General features: G+C 40.3%; 1 protein-coding gene across 3 annotated transcripts in view; it reads right to left on the bottom strand.

The window, feature by feature from the left end:
- Window positions 1-8,335: 8,335 nt before the first annotated feature.
- Window positions 8,336-20,500, bottom strand: part of LOC124720039 (insulin-like growth factor 2 mRNA-binding protein 1) — an 858,327-nt gene continuing 846,162 nt past the window's right edge. For all 3 annotated transcript variants that reach the window (XM_047245294.1, XM_047245295.1, XM_047245296.1), the window contains one exon: window positions 8,336-16,665. In XM_047245294.1, coding sequence (XP_047101250.1) covers window positions 16,468-16,665 — 198 coding nt within the window. In that variant the 3' untranslated portion in view covers window positions 8,336-16,467. The remainder of the gene's footprint in view (window positions 16,666-20,500) is intronic.

Below are 20,500 nucleotides of genomic sequence, written 5' to 3'. Positions count from 1 at the left end.
TTTGTTTAAATGCGTGTTTGTGGCAGGCTTATTTATTGTCAAACAGCTCTCTGTATCTATATAATGGAAGGAAACATTCCACGTGGGAAAAATTATGTCTGCTTGTGTCTGTATGTGTGGATGGATATGTGCGTGTGTGCGAGTGTATACCTGTCCTTTTTTCCCCCTAAGGTAAGTCTTTCCGCTCCCGGGATTGGAATGACTCCTTACCCTCTCCTTTAAAACCCACTTCCTTTCGTCTTCCCCTCTCCTTCCCTCTTTCCTGATGAGGCAACAATTTGTTGCGAAAGCTTGAATTTTGTGTGTATGTTTGTGTTTGTTTGTGTGTCTATCGACCTGCCAGCGTTTTTGTTCGGTAAGTCACCTCATCTTTGTATTTATAATAAGCTCTCTGTATCTGTGTGAAATAACGTGTGAACAGGCATTAGTAGTCAATATTTATGTGATTTCACTAGCTAAACCAGTACAAATAAGGCACTTGAACTATTAAAAGCGAAATACTACCTGCAAAGAAAACCTATAAATCTTGAAGAAATAGATATTGAGGGAGATATGACTATTGAAAAAAAAATTGCACTGGACTGGCAACTAAACTTAATCGCAAACAAAACAATTTTTTACAGGATGTGATGCCAGCTCGTCACACTGTGTTCCATTTAGTAATTCTGGTTGTCCTTTAGCTCCCTGTATAGTGAGCAAATTCCCCTTCTGTATGCTTCATGACATTTTCTGGATCCACACTTTTGTGTTGTTTTGTAGTTCTGTTTTTTCTCTAACAGACAAGCTATCCCTGCAAGATTCAAACCATTTGAGTCAAGTAAATTACATTTCTGTGCAAATGTGGGCTCCAGCATCCACAGCTTTCTTAGAACTAGGTGTGTGCCACAACTTCCACCCCATAAAACAGAACTATTATTTGTGTCAATCTAAGGATATTCTTAAAACCGCAAAATTAAACATAGTCTTGTTTCTGTATAATTTTACATTTTCTGTCTTTGTTTATATATATATATAAACAAAGACAGAAAATGTAAAATTATACAGAAACAAGACTATGTTTAATTTTGCGGTTTTAAGAATATCCTTAGATTGACACAAATAATAGTTCTGTTTTATGGGGTGGAAGTTGTGGCACACACCTAGTTCTAAGAAAGCTCACCAAGAATAATGTGGAAAGGTAAATTGCGTAATTTCAATATTTTGTTTACACGTTCACTGCGACTGACACTTACAGGCACTAAGCTAGTGACTTTTGTTGATGCTTATAAGTGTCAGCAGTAGCGAACATTTAACTAATGCATTGTTCTAGGACAGTTATACATTTTCGGAAACAGAAAAATCGCATCTGCAAAATTGTAACATGAATTCTCAAAGGATTTCATTAGTAGGATAATCCCACCACACTGTTAAATCGTCATGTAGTTATTGCTGATTGTGGTGGAACCACCAAATGTATAAAGTTCATGGTCTCTGCCATCAATGTGTTTTCATTCCTCAGCGACATTGGTGGCCTCACAAGACTAGGGATAACCAGAATTCTTTGCAAGAGAGGAGGAAGAAAGCCACACATGAATCACCATGTAAGTTGACTGCTGTGTGGTCAATGCCAGCCACAACAAAACTGGCATCTACAGTAGATCCTTGACCCTAATATCATATGCTGGGGTAGCATGGCAGTGTCTTAATACAGGCACCAAATTGAGGATTTTTCATTGAATTTTGGGTGTGTCCAGATTCTGTAACTAACTTAAGGCATACCATGAATGCAGACACAGATGTAAAATAACTCCCCATTTCTAGTCAGAGGTATGAACTATTTTTCAGTTTTTTAGTAAAAATTAGCGTTGAAAACTCAAGACACTGTATTCAGAAGTATGGATACAAATTTTATTTGGAATCTTAACTAATAATTGTGTTGTCATTTTTCCATGACATTTTGCTTCAGCGTAATGGCTTGACCCTGTAAAAAATATTTCCATCAACAGTGAGGTACTAGTATGTGTTGCAGGAATATGGTGTGGTAGCTATCTATTATTTGTATAAAAACATCACCTGCAAAAATTTAAAGAGTGAAACCTTGCGGATTTATAAGCTTGGGAAATATTGCAAACATCACGTGAGCTGGTGTACATGCTAATACATAGGCTACAAGAAACTGTATTGTGAATTCTGTCAGAAATGTTATATAAACCAATTATTGCAGTTGTTTGTGCTTACTTTCATTCACACATCATGTTTTGTAAATCCTGTAGTGAAGGGGAACAAGCCGATTTGCTTCACAGATGTAAAAGCCACTACAGGCTACTTGTCTAATGTACAGTCTGCTTCAAAAAGAGTTGCCAAATTTCACAGGACAGTCTTCTACATAGATGAAGCTAGAAACTTAAGATGAATTTATGGCACGTGCATAAGAGACAACAAAGATTTCATTTTGAAAGAGTTTTCTTATTTCACAGGCATATATCTATGAATGCACATACTTTGATAGTTTTTGGAGTTATGTTGTGGATCAAAGTTCTCATTTACCCTCCACCGGAAGCATGACAAACACTGTGACAGACAAACTCGTCCTGTACTTTTGTGAGCACGTGTGGAGTTACTACATTCATTTCTGCTGCTACGCAGTGTTGCTGTTCGTCTGAGGTGGTTGGAAGAGTAGGCTCAGAGAGACTTTCACAAATGCTGAAAACAGCAGTAAAAACCACATACCTGTGAGCCCCATACCACAGATGCGTAGTAGAGGAAGCTTGTCAACTTCATGTGTCCTTGGGTAGCAAATGTGCTGCATCCAACTTCCACTCTTCCTTTTTTCCCCTTCTAGCCCAGGCAATTAACGTGTGGCACCTGATGGTAGCATGTACTTATCACTTGTTACTCTTTCCACAAGCTCACAGTATTTTTCTGCACGTGATTGAAGAAAGCTCTTTGTTTGTGCTTACTTCATTCACACATCATGTTTTGTAAATCCTGTAGTGAAGGGGAACAAGCCGATTTGCTTCACAGATGGAAAAGCCACTGCAGGCTACTTGTCTAATGTACAGTCTGCTTCAAAAAAAAGTGTTACCAAATTTCACAAGACTAAGTCTTCTACACAGATGAAGCACAGCTTCTTGAAATAAAGATAACTACTTATTTTTAGTAATATTGCACTAGAATGAGTTTAGAATGAGCTAATAAAAGTGTGTGGATAATGTCATTGACATTCAAAATAGCTTCCAGTCACCTTGGAGTGGATAAATACATGTGCTGTATCGTTTTCAAAGGAATCTTATACCTTTCTTCCCATAAAATAGTGACAAATTTAGGTAACAGTGATGGACATGGATAGCAGTCACACACCCTTCTCTCCAAAGTAGACTACAAAGAATCAATAATATTGCGCCCTCAGTTCCGGGCGCTGCAATCCTGGACGATGTGACCTGTGGCACCTAGGGCCCTGTCATCCTGGAACACAGCATCATGACTGGGAAACAAATGTACCATGAGCTGGACCCTACAACCAAAATGGTCACATAATCCCTGGAATTAATATGACATTGCAGACTAAAGGCCAGCTCACACTGGCCATCACGTCACAGAACTGTCATGTCGAGGTGTATTCACACAGTCTGTCGTGTCACATCACATCCAAGTCAATTCAAGTCAACTGCTCTCAACTCCCATGGCTCTCCTCAAGTTTCTTCTCAATGGAACTGCAATCTTCACGAGATAATTTTCTATGGTTTTTACGAGTGACATAGCTCAACTCCGAAGCGGATCCAGATGCACCGGCACATACCCGTGGGATTAGTGCTGCATTCGTATATTTCTGACTGTGTACAGTAAATACGGAAACTTGAACCACGATAAAGTTATTACTAAAGTCATCCAAACAGGGCAAACTCAGTTATTCTTTTCTTGGCTACCAAAGGACAAACACCTGTAGACATTCATCATCAAATGAAGAATGCGAATGTGCATGGGGCAGCACATCTGTCGAAAACCACTATTGTGGAATAGTGCTCAAAGGGATGTTGGTGCTTCATAACAATGCCTATACCCATATCGCAAATGCTGTACTGTGCATTATCTCAAGTCGGAAACACTCGATCACATGTCCTACTGTCCCGATCTCTTCTCGTGCATTTACCACGCATTCGGTCCCTCAAAAAAGGCCTCAACGTGTGGATTCCTGTCGGACGAGGATGTGCAGCAGGCAGTTACGCACTTCTTCACACAGCAGGACACTGTTTCACCGAATGGGTACCTTCACCCTAGAGCGTTGGTGGGACAATTGCCCCAGTGCTTGTGGCAGTTTAGTCCAGTGAGTATGCCAACTCTGGACTGCACGGCCTTCAAGCAGAAGCTTTTTGATTGCCCTTCATATTTATGTCTGATGGCCAGCAAATACTGTAACAGTTGAACTGTTTGTCTATTGCCACATGTTATAACACTTCCATCCACTTGGGCAACACAATACCAATTTGTGGCAACTCGGTGAACTGCCTTTCGGTGCAACAAATAGTGCGTAACTAATGTCCGGTCTGAGAGAAATTCTTTGGATTGCTCCTTTGAGATTCATAGATTATTAATTAGGAAGATGACAGTTCAAAAAAGTTTTTTATAGAAAACTTCACTTCTGTACATAAAGTCGAGGAACACTCAATGATTTATTGTATAAGAACCAAACTCTGCACAGATATCATACATGTCATTTTGAAGACAGACCCTGAAAGTATTTTTTTCATGTATACTGCCACAGTGTAGTTTGGTTAGTTTGGTAATTTGCCAATAGTCAGCGCTAGGCGCGAACATGGCGACTTCAGGTACGGAGCGAGCATTGTGTGTGTGTTTGAGTTCGACAAAAACAAGTGTGCTACAGCTGTTCAATGGATGTTTGGAACTAAGTACGGTAAGAAGCCACCAACAAAGGACATTTACTTCTGATACAACAAATTCATTACTACGGGTTGCTTGTGCCCAGCAAAGAGAAGCAGACGTCCCAGTGTGAGTGAAGTGAAGGCGGAGCGTGTACGAGAGACATTAGTATGGAGTCCAAAGAAATCGGTGTCTCGTGCTGCTCGTGAACTCTAAATGGCTCCAATGACAGTGTGGAAAGTCCTGTGACAGAAGCTGTCTATGAAACCATTCAAATTGGAGCTAGTGGGGGAAGCTCAATGACGACGGCAAAGACAAGCATTTCGAGTTTTGTTCACAGTTGCAACGACTGAATGAGGATGCTGATGGCATTGTTGATCGCTTAATTATTAGTGACGAAGCCACTTTTCACACTAATGGGAAAGTGAACAGGCATAATTGTCGAATCTGGGGTAAAAAGCATCCACAAGAATACATTGAATATGAGTGTGATTCCCCAGAGGCAAATGTTTTTTGTGCCATGTCGTCGAAAACTGTATGGGCCGTCCTTCTTCGCAGAGAGCTCTGTCACTGGATATTGCTACCTAGACATGTTGCAGCAATGGCTGATGCCTCAAATGTAATCGGACTCTCCATTGATCTTTCAGCAGGCCACCCCATTTACATCGTGAAGTTTTACCTGAACACGGAGCTGCTGCATCGGTGGATCGGCCATGCTACAGAAGTGGACAGCTATTGCACGAAATGGCCTCCCTGATCACCAGATCACATTCCGTGCGACTTTTTTCTGTGGGGACACATTAAAGATCTGGTGTATGTACTGCCTCTACCCTGTGATGTAGCAGAGCTCCGGGAGAGAATACAGGAAGCGACTGCCACAGTTGACGATGCCATGCTGAGACGGGTATGGCAAGAATTCGATTACCGTATTGACATCTGCCGGGTCACTCATGGCTCTCATATCGAATGTTTGTAAAAAAAACTTTCAGTTTCTCTTAAAAATGCAGTATCTATGACATCTGTACAATAAATAAGTGAAAGTGTTCCTGAGCTTTATGTACACAATGTATTTGTCACTATAGGTCTTGTGTAAAATCTGCTTTCAGTCGACCTATCTGTAGATAAAACCTCTGAAATTTGTTGTGATCACGATTAACTGGAACGAGCTACAGTCAATGTATCTGCACCAAGCAGCACACAGTTCTGTGGTGTATCCTGTACTGATGATAAAGGAAATAAATATCCTGAATGTGTCTGGCATCACTGTAGATATTTTGTGAATAATGCAGCCTGCAACATTTAATATTTATGTCAGTTTGGCTACTGTCATCATAAGCTCTACAACAGAAATTGAACATAACAATGAGGTGTTTATTATAAGTTATGCGGCTACAAAATGTAAATGCAATTTTTTTTTAAATGTTCAATCATATTTTGGAAATTTTAAAACAATGTTGGTCACAGTATCAATGAAGTGTATGCTCAAGTTCGGTATGAATTGTCAACTCGGCTCAAAAAATTTTTTGAAGATTAAGCACTTGCCTAGAGATGGCACTAGTGTGAGAGCACTGCCTTTACCTTTAGCCCCCCTTTGCACATCACAATTCAAAAATGACTGTTTTTAAAACTATAAACATTCAAAGCTAACTAACCATAAACTACAAATCAAATGAATAAAGATGCACGTTAAAAAAAAAAATCATGCAGCATCAATGTCATGCAGAGTTCATCAGAATTGAAAAATACCAATTAAATTCGTTTTACAGTCATATATATACACAACAGCCACCTAAACTCTGGTATTAAATATTTTGCCTCAACATGTAAACAGGTCCATCTCAACTAGCACTTACATATTTTTGAAAAAAAATTTAGGCAATTCGATCATGAATGGCCCACTTGCTCTGCTGAATGAACTTATTAAAACATTTTTTGTCTTTTAATTTCTCACCTCTTCTAGTCTGAGAATGTGTAACAAATACCTCTCACCTTTAGGTTCTTTTAATTCCTGAAATAGGTCTTATGGTGACAGTAGCCAAATAAATAATACAATAAGTGATTTAGGTGACTTTATCCATGAAGTCTTCTGCAATAGCCCCTTCACTAATTTGAAACAGATGTTAATGATGACAAATGTGGCACTATTTCATGAGGCCAGACAATTTCTGTGATTACGACTGAGTTCCTCAGATGAATCATTTGGAGTGAGTTGTTGATACCCCTCCTTGATAATACTAAAAATGAACTGTCCAAACATCGAGCTGAATCAAACTGTGCAGCTTGTTTATGGTGACAATGAAAAAAGTTCTGAGCTTACTCTCACCATCACAGAAGCCTATAACAACACCATAATTAATGATGATCATTTCCTGAACTGAAATTTCTAAGACTGGTTCAATTAGCCACTGCTTTTTTCACTGTGTACGATTGACGGCATTTTTCCACTCTTCTGACATGACCGTCGTAACAGCTTTGTTAGATAAGTGCTTTAACTGCGAGGCAAGTAATTTATTACAATTACTATTGAAAAAATAATCCTCTATTTAGCCCCATATCAATTCAACCAGGTTGAAATGGCAGTGGCAATGAGCCAGTGTGTTTTGCCAGCTATTTCATAACTGGGAAACAGTGGTTTATGGTGAGACATTAATTCCATAAGCTCAAACATTTTAGGATCACCACTTTCTTCTACATTACAGCACACTGTCACAGTTGGCATCTGTCAGTAGCAACAGAATGATTGGGAATGGAACAAATGACAATGGTGTAGGCACGTAACAAGGAAACTCATTTCTCTTTACTGACCTCATACAGCAATCCCTTAGCAGAGAGAGGTCTGTGGAACTTTTCAAGCAAAAATTACATTCAACAAAGTTGCTTTTAACATTATTCAGTATCAGACAACAAACAACCGTAATAACAGGTGAAATATTAACTAACAGAAACAACCAAACAAAATCTTAGCATGCAATGAACGATCTCTTAGAAGACAAGCTGCCTAAGGCAGTGCCAGTGACAAGTCTGGCAACCCTGTTGTTGCCACAGCCACATCTTGTGGGATCAGCCAAATGCATCGAATGCTTCACACGTGCCTCACCACACCACGCCCATCATAACTGTTGACCCCAAATTAATTTTGAACAGATTATAACTTTTCTTACCATCCATTTGCCAAATAAGATGTTCTGCTTGCTGGAGAGTAAGAAACAGCTACATACCATTTAGTGAAACACAATTTGACACGATTTTTTAAAGCTAACAGCGAGCTCAATATTTGGTTTGTCCGTACATGTAATTCAATTTAATATTGCCTTCCAGCCTCTGTAAAAATGAATAGAAGGCATGTGTTACCACCTACAAATGTTGACAGACAGGCAGCAGCACAATTTCTTCAGTGTCAGGAAAACTGGCAGATGGGAAACGGAAGGAGGTACTGGGAAGAAAGTGGCCAGTTGTTAACAATCAAAACATTTGCAAGTTAACTAGAATAATTTAATATTTCTCTTTATGGTAGAAAAAGGAAAAAATGCAGGCGTGTTCAATGGACCACTTGTTTACAATTTTAATACAATATCTATTCAAACTGATTTTAAGATATTTTACTTTTTTAAAATTCCTTTTACAAACTCTCAATCAAACAATCATTCCAGACAAAAGTGTACAGCACCTTTTGTTATAAAAATGTAGCAGGCAGGCAAGAGACTTCCAACACTGTGAAAATTCACACGGGGCGACAGCCGCGAGTTGCCTGTACGAGAGAGCTTCCAGACGAATATGGATAGTCTACGAAGGCTATGGTACATTTCTTGTTGAACCTGATTGTTTAATTGGATGTTACGACACTTTACACTGAAGTATTATAAGATCGGTAAAGAAACCCAGGAGCACGTCTACACAATTTACTGTCAAACATAAAACGTATGTGTACGGTGACATCCAGGTAAGAAAGCTTGGAGGGAACAACATGATATTTAGATACAGATAAAACATTTCCAGATTTGCATTTGAGCAGCAGTACAGAAACAATGTAGATATATCTCAAGATATGGGCCTCGACAGATCTCCAATTAATTTTCACTCAAATTTCGAATACAATTTTCCAGGTCGCTACACTCTTGCTGCCAGTGTACTCGCTACACGAATCTAATTAAAAATAACTGAGGCACATGCGAGTCCTGCCCCACACGTGCGCAGTCAGGTTTCAAACTTTGTTCTTTACTCGTTCAGCTAACAACCACTTTAAGGAAAAGTTGATAAAAATGACATCACAGCCAAGTTCTTACAGCCTCTTACAACATACTTGCAGGGTCTTACAGCCATTACACAAAATTTTACAAAATTCGTACTTAAATCCCACTGTCATTCCTCTCACACACTCAGATCATGACACACCTTTTTACCTACGACAGGTCGAGAGAGCACCCAACCAGTACGCCAAATCAAAATTGTGCAGCAATGGTTTCTCGGTATACAGAATTGAGGAACAAGGTTCCAAGTACGCAGAAACAAACTGAACACAGAGAGGATTCTAAGCATTTCCGCACACAATTATTTTCGAATATCGGACCCAAACCCTGAGATAACTGTTTCTTTACAAACTGGCTGTCTGGTAGACCAGACAAACATTCAACCAATTTATGAGCAGATAAGCCAGCAAACTGGGGCACGGCAGCAGCTCGCAGACTCCCTGAAGTGTAATGAGGTAGACAGGCAACCTTCCACAAACTGCGGCTCGTGCAAACTAAAGAAAATCAGAGTGCATATGGAGTGCAAAATCTGGAAAATGTGGCACGCAAACTGTGCCCAAATTTCCGTGGAGCATACAGTTCCACACCTTAAATGAACTGTGCCCAAAACCTTTTGTCATCTGCCGTACAATCCGAGCACGTGTCCTCGACGGAACTGTCGTGCCGGACGTCAGGCACGAAGCGGACCTCACGTCGGAGAGAAACTGTACACAAACGCATTAGAATATCAGCTGCCCATAAAGCGCCAGAAGATACACGTTTCAGCTCTCAGACCCCACAGCCAGAAAGCATCTCACAGACCGACGACTATCACAGTCAGCGAGCTGCCACGCCCCGGTCAACCGGGAATGTGGCCGGAGTCAGCTCGTAAGTATCACATTGAATGGGGCTTCCAAAAAGGCACAACTCGCTTTCCGGCGCGGGTCCGCTCGACCCGAAGAGCAATGTCAGATTCCCCCCCCTTCCCAAATGGCCGGTGCGGAATAATCAACGAGAAACAAGAGACCGCAACGGTGGTAAGAGACATGGCGAATTCTGAACTCGCCCTAGTGGCAGCGTCAACACCTCAAAAAATATTTACAGTAAATGCGCCACTTGGGTGAGGCAGAGGGGGCGGGAGGGGAAACTGCAATAGGAAGCCGGGCTTCGAGAAAAATACTGGCACACTTTCGGGCAGCTCCTCGGTTTCGATGACAGACAGTAAACCCACGTGCAGAATTCATGGGATAAGAGTGAATTTTTTTTTTTTTGCTCAGCCAAAACGGTGAGCTCAGCGACACGTGCATTTCATCTTGTACAGTATTGATGAAATGGGTTCAAACTAGTATTTGCACCCTCCAAGACTTTACTTTTTATGATCCTGAATATAGGGGAAAAAAAGAGGGGGGGGGGGGGAAATGAAGCACACAGTTGCACTGTTAATACGGAGCTTACAATTGTGAGAATTTTTATCACAGGAATCGATAATCGTTACTGTTAGGGTACAAGAATTGTGAGTACTCTGAAGGGAGTGCTCGACACACACAACTAGCAACACCGAATTTTACAATCGAGCCAGCTGCGGGGTGTGAGAGGGCGAACGGGAGCCCCGAGCACTTTAAATGTGTAACCGCACACATCCCCACCTCACAAATACGATCGTAATGATAGGATTATGTAACACATTAACAGCGCGTAACTGCATGTGTGCAATCGCTGCACACAATACTCTACGGAGGCTTCACGTTAATTTGGGAAACTCGACACAGGGAAAAATTTACTGAAGAAATACATTTTAAGGTTATCGGTAAACTGAAATGCCTTAATTCTGAACTGTAATTACCTGCATATCAAATCCCTGATCTACATAGAATACTAACAGAATTGAGAAAAAGAAATGGCTCATTCTATGGATAATAGCAGTAAATACAAGCATACAAACAGTATTCTGAGTATGGTACATTATGAATACAGCTTTTAAACTTTTGTTGTTTGCGTTACCAATGTGAAAGCATTTTTGTTTTTCTCCGAGTCTACAATTACAAATTTGATTCACCAAACACTACATTCCCAAACACACTAATATCGTATAATTTTGGAAAATTTTCTATTGCGCTCATAAAACTTGCTCATTTTGATTTGTAGTTCTGGAAGCAACATTAAACAGACAAGATTTCAGAAACAAAATTACATCGATACATTTAAAAATGCCAACAACATAAGAAAAATTTAGTACAGAGGATCAACATCCTTTATTCGTACCAAATAAATTCCAAAGTTAAAAAAAAAAAAAAAATTCTAAATGAGGTAATAGAGGAGAGCTTAGTTCTAAAAAGAACCTGATTTACATTCCTGAGTTAGTTTGTACGAACAGCACCTTACAATATTTCTTTTCGTACATCCTTTCCAATTCTTAACATATTTCAGTATGGCACCTCCAAAATTGCTTGAAAAAGAATGAAAAATACACTGGTGGGTGCGAAAATTCTAAATAACAAAAACTAAAGCAGATGAATTTTTGTTTCCGAAAATTAATTGTTGCCATAATTGCCCTGGCAGTGGAATGACAGACCAGCACAATCACTAACAAGCATAGCAACTACTAGAGTATTACATTTGCATCTGGAGCTATAAATATATTATTTTCCTTCCAACAATGCCCGTGTCAAAAGCCAGTTCGTTATGCCACTGCCAAATTTTCGACCCTAAGTTACATCAGAAAGAGGAGCATATGAAAATTTTCCTTTACAGCAAACAACAAAACACATTTCTCTATTAACTCTTTTATATCTTAAGGAATAAAATCAATCATAAAAAAACGTGCGGGGTACATTGTTTAGTTGAGTGCAAGCAAACAGTTTTGACATTACATTTTCAAAAGGTAAAGAATTCATTTCAACAAAGTCAAAACTGCATGCTTCTTATGTGGACTTTGCTTTACAATTACAATTAACACATATGTAACGTACCAGTTACAGAATATTTGGAAACAAAAACACTAACTAACTGTACCTCGAGAAAGGCTCTTGTCAACCAAAGCATGATCAAATTCGACAAAGCAGCAACTGAACCAGAATTGCTTTTAGTTACATAATCACATTTCTGTTTGAAAAACTGGATACTGCTTTATTTCACTTTTACTATCAAGTCATCAAATCAATTTGTACCGAATGTACAGCTCGAGGTAGTGTCAATAGTCGCACCCTACACACTAACTAGTAAGGTACACTGTCTCGAAATATTTTCAAAAAAAGTGGATAACTGAAATAAGTTCACTGAAAACTACACAAAAATACAAAGTGTGCCACAGCAAATTCTGTTCGGGAACATTTTTCGTCTATGGTATTCTTTACTCCAGCTATTGATTACAAAATTATTCCAGCAGAATCTGCCTGCTGTGGAGGCAAAAATATTCTTATTTAAATCTGTACTTATTACCTATGCAAATACCCCACTGACAAAACAACAAAAAGTATATATATATATATTTTTAAAGCGCCCCGTTTGTCACCATCAAAAGCGTGGAAGCTTTCTGAGACGTCTCCGTCATTGTCAATGTAAAACAAGTAATACTTTAGCGAAACTGAAAACGCCGCTCGAAGTAAGTCCTACAAATGAAAAGGCTCGCACACAAAGTGGTTTCGCTTCTGCTCGCACCGAGCTGCGGACGGTCAGAAAAGCGTAGCTACTGGCAGGCACCGAGAACATCTCGCATGAGGTACTGAGAGGCATTTTCCAACGGAAAAGCTCACCTGAGTGGTCATTACACAAGAAAACCGTCAACAAACAAAATATTGTTCTGCTACATATATTCAACAACAGTTATAAGCTAAATATATAATCTTAATATATATATTATGTGTATGTGTGTGTATATAGATATATATTATATTCATCCTCATTATATAAGTATACAGAAAAAATAATCTGTCGATTATTGTACACAAATCTGACCGTCCGATTCTACGTACGAGGTGCTGCCCCCAAAACCACTTTACATCTGCGTCCACGGCAGACAAACGGGATGCTTGTTTCGGAGCATTTAACTATTGTATTATTTTATAACCATTAAAGTGATAACTGCTTAAAAGTTCTTTTGCTTTTCCTTTAACAGCTACGGAATATAAATTGAGGTATAAACCACTGAACCCGTCGCCACTCTAACAGGTGGCACATGGTCTTTGTTAAACATTTTCCACCAGGGGCAAAACAAAGAGGACAGGAACTGAAATGTCAGATGTCGGGAAAAACCTGTCTCGTGTTAACAAATAAAAGAAAAACAGTTGGTGGAAGTAACCGAAAATCTATCTGAAATGTAGGCAGAAAATGGTTCTCTTTCATACCCTAACAATATTGTTTGGTTCTGTAATGAGCCATGGGTATATAAATGGATAAGGTATAAATGGTTTTTCTTTTAAACTAAGGTACATTCTTCCCCACTGTATTAATATCCTGCAAACAAAGAAAAAGCTTCTATCTCCCTTTTCTCCCCTCCTGTGAAATTCACTTTTAACTATTTATCTATATTAATAATTACTACTATTTTACTTAACCACTGCAGTTTACACATCGGCAATCGATTATAAAGTTCTCATCTCAAAAAAACTTGCAACGGATCAAGAAAAACAAAGAACAACACTATAATTATTTGAGTTAATGGTTTTTATTCTCTTAACTGTGGCAGGGCAAATATGAAAAACTTAATTCCCAGTCTTTTACTGTTTCATATCGCATTGTCGCCTATGAAGTTAGCATTCCCTTTAACTTTTACATTTTTCTTCGGGGGGGCTGGCTATCATTTCATCTTTTTTTGTTTATTTTTTCTTTTTTCCTCAAATATATTTCTGCTTGTGTTTGTGTGTGTGAATGTATTTATGCACAAATGTGTATACATATACTTGTTCCATCTTGTGTTACTATTTTGCAAAGAGTGCAAGGGTACTGTTTTGTTGATGTAGTTTCATTTCAAACATTGTAAATAGTGCCCACCTGCATTAAAACATATGCCCATGCAAAATGCTATTGCAAAATATTTTCAGTAGTCCTAATCTGGGTCAACTTACAGACATGCTGATGCTCAGTGAAAAAGAAAACAAACTCCCCAGCTTCTTACACTGTTCATGAAGCATCATCGGTCAATAACTGCTTTTTCTTTGTTCTAATTGGCTGTCACTTCCAACTGTGGAGGCTCTTAACTTTTGTACAAACTGGAGACTGGCGTAATTTGAAATGCTATATGGGTAGCTGGAGAGGTGCAACTTTTTTGCTACCAGTTACAAATTTTGAGTGCTGCTCCACAAAGGAAACCGAAGTCCATTTATCTCTGCCATCGCGACAATAGTGAAAAGTGGAACTGTCAACTCGCGTTCGTCGCAGACATTTTCCTTCGCGAATTTTGTAATACCGTCACTTTTCTGCAACTGGAGAAGGTTTGTATTTCACTGCGTGAAAGTCCACTGCCATATCTAATCAGGGGAGGGATCGAATTTTCCCAGGAAAGTATTAGTCGGATGCCAGAAGCCAGTTTTGTCTTTCGTGAACTGTTGAGGCAGTAGTGAATACGAGACAAATGAAGTATTAACGACAGAGCACTAATTTGACACTGCTACGCTGCACAAATGATTTAGTAAAGACGAGTCATTTGCTAATAAACAGCTTTTGCTTTTCCATTCACTCTCCATTTTCCCTTCCGCACACAGTCCAAAAAATTCGGACAATGCCGGCAATTTTTTATTTAATAATTATTATATTAAAAAATCTAACAAAATTTTTATCCAACAATGTATCAAAAATAAAGACTTTGTTTTAAATAACTTTCAGTTTTTTTATAAATGAAAAAGAAATTAAGATCACAATATATTATCACAAATTGTGACCATTATTCTGTCTAAAATGTCATTACTTTTTCATTTTTGTACTAATGAAAGGTGACACAGGTCACATTCCCACCTCCACTTTGAAGTCTGACCTTCCTCGTTTAATTCTCTCTACACCTGTCATTATCCACGTCTCCGTCCGTCGAAAGCATTTCTCCTCCCCAACAACACGCCTCACATTCGGAAGGAGAAACGTGCGTGTCGCCAATAGTGGGTCAAAAGTGTGTGCGCACAGAGCCACCCCTTTTTTTTTTTTAAAGTCCTGTTCGTATAAAAAGTTGAACATGTAAAAAAGAATCTAAGGAAACTAAAAGATTTAAAGTCTCGTCGGGACCGACGGATTACGTTTGCCGCGACCAGAATGACTCTGAGGTATACTTTTCCTCCGCGTCTGACAGTCCTCGGTCCCAGAGGTACAAAATGCCACAGAGCAAAAATGTCCGAGGCTCCAACGTAGTGAGAAAAACTCTCGTTTCCCTCTAATGCCACAATGGAAATATAACACGGTACCATATACAAAGTAAGGCAGACAGTGGAATTTTAAATCTTCCTAATTTATTTTCCAAATATTCAAAAGGAAGATCGACGGACCAAAGGCAACTAAACCCTGGCGAAGCTTCACCTCCATATGAAGAAATAGGTCTGTACATCAATTCCAGACTGTCACGGGACACAGAAACACACATCCCGAACACAACAGGAGCGGTTGGCAAAGCACGATTGTGTGACTGGGATAAATTGGTAAAGCCGTAGAGGATGGTTCGAGAGGTGGCACGCCACTGTATATTACCTTTGAGCCCCAAGTCCCATCCTTCCCGTTTCCACTCTCCATTTACCTCGAAGAACAACAAGTAACAGGTAAGCAACATTACCTAACAAAGTCTGCACTCCGGGGCAGGTAGCCGTCCGAGACCAGTGGCGCCACGAAATACAAATATTTAACAGTGAACGTAGCACGCGTCCGCCGGCACGGAAGGGCAACCGGGCCCGGAGTGCAACCGAGCCGAAATATCACGATTCGGTCTGGCAGGGAGAACCCCGCCACAAAAAGGAGTAAAAGAAAACTGCATCAGACGGCCACACCGCCCACTCGACGCGAGGTAAATTGGCAGACGGCGGAGTGGACACCCAGGTCGGACCGGATGGGAAACGGACAGACAGAACGCACTCTCCTGCGGACGGCACCACCCGCACTCCAACTGTAATGTTAACAGGTGCTGACGTCACACTCCTTAAATCACTAATTCAGTTTCAGGAACTCGGGTCGCCGCCACGCCCCCGTGGCGACTCAAAGTCCGTACCCCTCGCACGTCCTCTCCCTCTCCACAGTCGTCGTCTCGTCTTTCTTTGGTATATCACAACACACGTACACAGTCACACGCTGCCTGTCGGCGCGTCCGCGTACATCCCGTCGCTGAGGTATATACGTTGTATCCCCGCCGCCGGCCGACCCCCCCTGGCGACAGCCCGACCCCCCGCCCACGTGGCCCCCGAGGCCGGGGCCGCCACTACTGCTGCTGCTGTTGTTGCTGCTGCTGCGGGGGAGGCTGCTGCTGCTGTTGCTGCTGTGGCGGGGGAGGTGGCCCGTCGCGGCGCTGCCCACCCGGACCCCCGCCCCTCGGGGGCATGCCGCCGCCTCGGGGCTTGCCGCCGGGTACCAGTGGTTGGGCCTGCATCACCATCGCCCGGATGCGGCGCTGAGCCGACTGAAAGAAAGGTGCACGTTAGTGGTGTGGAGGAGGGTAGCAATGCTACACACCTTTTGTTCTTTAATTTTTAATGAATTGTCATCTTGTCAAATGAAAACTGTGACTTTATAAATGTTTATATAAAAATTTACACCAATATCACCGCATTACTACAGTACTCACACCTTCAGGTGTGACGAATAATCCTTAAACAATTCAATCGGGATACGTAAATTCGAGCTATAACATCACAATATGATATAAAATACGAAATATGCCTCAAGTCATTAAGCAGTGTGAGAAACCGTTTCTCAATGTTCGATGTAGGTATAACTCAATTTCACGTATCATGATGCATCTATTTGTGTATTAATCATGACAACTGAAGATGGGAAACTGCGAGAAACAGTAATGTGAATACCACAGCAATTAAACAACCTCAACGTAATAAATAATTATACACTTTTCCGTACTGGCTAAAGACAGTGGCAATGTCCACTGCCACGAAGTTCACAGAGCAAAATAAATGACTTATTCCTTCTTATGTATTTACCCACTAAGCTGCACATACTATTTTTATGTTGAATTTCTATTGATCCCGAAGCCTTGTAGTCTCACACAAGAACCTTCGTGCCTAACAGTGCAGGAATTGACGAGTCTGCAACACACACGGCTGTTTAGAAAGATGGAACCACTTTAATAAATAATTATTCCACGGAATACAGCTTGTACGTGAAAAACCAGCGTACGGTGGCAACAGTTTTATAGTTTATGAACACTGGTTATAAATGCTGAACTTGATCCCTGAACAACAAATAAATATAAGGTAGCCAAACTTGTCCCATATAATCGATACCACCAGTTGTGCAGTTCTGCAGGTCAGCCAGCGGTGTCTGTGGAAGCGGGCCAACTTCACGAGAAAAAGTCAGATTGTGCGATATTGTAATATCTCGGCAGCTGGGATGTAAGGGCCTAGCTTCTCTTCAAAAATGCACAGTTGTTGAGGTGCTGATTGGGCAAAGCTCTGTGTTGTCAAAAGATGAAATCTTCAGAGTCTTTGGTACGTTGAGCAAATAGGTGCTCTCTTCAGTTCATCTCACACCCTCTTCTGACACACTATTGGCCCCCACGCTTTGTCCTTTGCAGACATCTCGTTCACTCAAATTGCTCGAACCAACGGTCACTTAGGTTAGGGCATCAGGGAACCACAGAAAGAGCGTCTGTCTAAAAGGGGGCAGGTAAAACACAGTAAGTTGGTTGTAGAAACTATCAGTATTGTAGTTGTAAGTTGTCGTAGCTGTGTTGGAAAAGAACCAGAGCTCCAAGCCTTAATAGAAAGCACAGAGGCTCAAATAGTTATAGGTACAGAAAGCTGGCTGAAGCCAGAAATAAGTTCAGCAGAAATTTTTTCAAACAATCTAACTGTGTTCAGGAAGGATAGACTAAATACAATTAGTGGTGGAGTATTTATTGCTGTCAGAAGTAGCTTGCCTTGTAGTGAAATTGAAGTAGGTAGTTCCTGCAAAATACTACAGGTGGGAGTAAACTATTAATTGGATTGCTCTACCGACCCCCGACTCTGAAGATATAGTTGCTGAACAGTTCAAAGAAAACGCGAGCCTCATTTCAAATAGGTACCCCACTAACAATTATAGTCGGTGGTGACTTATCTACCCTCGATATGCTGGAAAAATTATATGTTTAAAGCTGGCAGCAGACATAAAATGTCGTCTGAACTTGTACTGAATGCTTTCTCACAAAATTATTTTGAACAATTAGTTTATTAGCTCACTCTAAGCATAAATGGTTGCGAACGCATACTTTACCTCTTAGCAGCAAATAATCCTGGGAAAATAACTTCTACAACCATCAAAAAGGAACGCAAAGTGTATCTATTTAAAAAAACTGATAAAATGCTGTTAACACCGTTTTAAGAGACAGTCTGCTCTCCTCCTGATATGATCATGTAAGCGTAAAAAAGTTGTGTAATGATTTCAAAGAGATAGTATCGACAGCACTTGAGAGATGTATACTACGAATTAATGAGCGATGGTACTGATCCCTCATTGTACACAACAAAAGGGGCAGATCGCTGTTGCAGAAGCAGCAAAAAAAGCATGCCAAATTTAAAAGAACGCAAAATCCTCAAGATTGGCAAAGTTATGCAGAAGTTCGGAATATAGCGCGTACTTCAATGCGAGATGCTTATAATAATTTCCACAACAAAATTCTGTCTCAAAATTTGGCAGAAAACCCAAAGAGACTCTGGTCATACATAGCACACCAGTGGCAAGACGCAATCAATACCTTCACTGCGCGATAATGAAGAAGTCACTGGTGACAGTGCCACTAAAGTAGAGTTATTAAACACAATTTCCCGGAACTCCTTCAGCAAAGACGACGAAGTAAATATTCCTGAATTCCAATCAGGAACAACTGCCAAGATGAGAAATATAGAAATAGATATCATCGATGTTGCAAAGCGGCTTAAATCACTTAATAAAAGCAAGGTCTCCAGTCCATACTGTATACCAGTCACGTACCTCTCCCCGAGTATGCTGATACAATAGCTCCGTATTCAACAATTATATACAACTGCTCGCTCACAGAAAGATCCGTATTTGAAGACCGGAAAATTGCTCAAGTCACACCAATACTCAAAACGGGAAGTAGGAGTAATCCGTTGAATTACAGGCCCATATCACTAACGTCGATTTGTTTGCAGTAGGGTTTTGGAACATGTACCTCTAACAGAACAATTTATTGACACAGTCAGCATGGATTCAGAAAATATCGTTTCTGTGAAACAGAACTAGCTCTTTATACTCACTAAATAAAGAGTGCTATCGACACAGGATGCCAAACTGATTCCGTATTTTTAGATTTCCAGAAGGCTTTCTACAACGTTCCTCACATTTGTCTTCTAACCAAACTGCGTGCCTATGGAAAATCACCTCAGTTGTGCGACTAGATTTGTGATATCCCGTCAGTAATAAACGGAAAGTCATCGAGTAAAACAGAAATACTATCCGGTGTTCCCCAAGGAAGTGTTACAGGCGCTCTGTTGTTCCTGATCTATATTAATGACATAGGATACAATCTCAGTAGCCATCTTAGATTGTTTGAAGATGATGCTGTCACTTACCGTCTTGTAAAGTCATCAGATAACCAAAACAAACTCCAAAATGATTTAGGTATCTGTATGGTGCAAAAATGGACAACTGACCCTGAATAAAGGAACGTGTGAAGTTATTCACATTACTACTAAAATAAATTCGCTAAAATTCCATTACGCAACAAGTCACACAAATCTGAAGGGTGTAAATTCAACTAAATACTTAGAGATTACAATGTAGAAAAAACACATAGATAACGTTGTAGGTAGAGCCAAGCAAAGACTGCAATTTATTGGCAGAACACTTAGAAGGTGCAACAGATCTACTAAAGAGACTGCTTACACCACGCTTGTCTGTCCTATTTTGGAGTATCACTGTGTGGTGTGAGATCCACATCGAATGGGACCGACAGATGACATCGGCGAAGTACAAAGAGAGGCAGCTCGTTTCATTTTATCGCGAAGTAGGAGAAAGAGTGCCACAGACACAATACACAAATTGGAGTGGCAACCACTGAAACAAAAGCGTTTTTCATTGCGACTGGATCTTCACGAAATTACAATCACCAGTTTTCTCCTCCGATTGCAAAAACATTATTTTGGCACCCACCTACATAGGGAGAAATGCGTATCACGATAAAATAAGAGACATCAGGGCTCGCACAGAAAAACTTGAGTGCTCATTTTTCCCGTGCGCCATTCGAGAGTTGAACAGTAGAGAGATAGCTCGAAAATGGT

This window comes from Schistocerca piceifrons, chromosome 11 (genome assembly GCF_021461385.2).
Source record: "Schistocerca piceifrons isolate TAMUIC-IGC-003096 chromosome 11, iqSchPice1.1, whole genome shotgun sequence".
Classification (NCBI taxonomy): domain Eukaryota; kingdom Metazoa; phylum Arthropoda; class Insecta; order Orthoptera; family Acrididae; genus Schistocerca; species Schistocerca piceifrons.
Note: the sequence above shows the minus strand (reverse complement) of the source record. Positions and strands in the feature narration are given on the sequence as shown.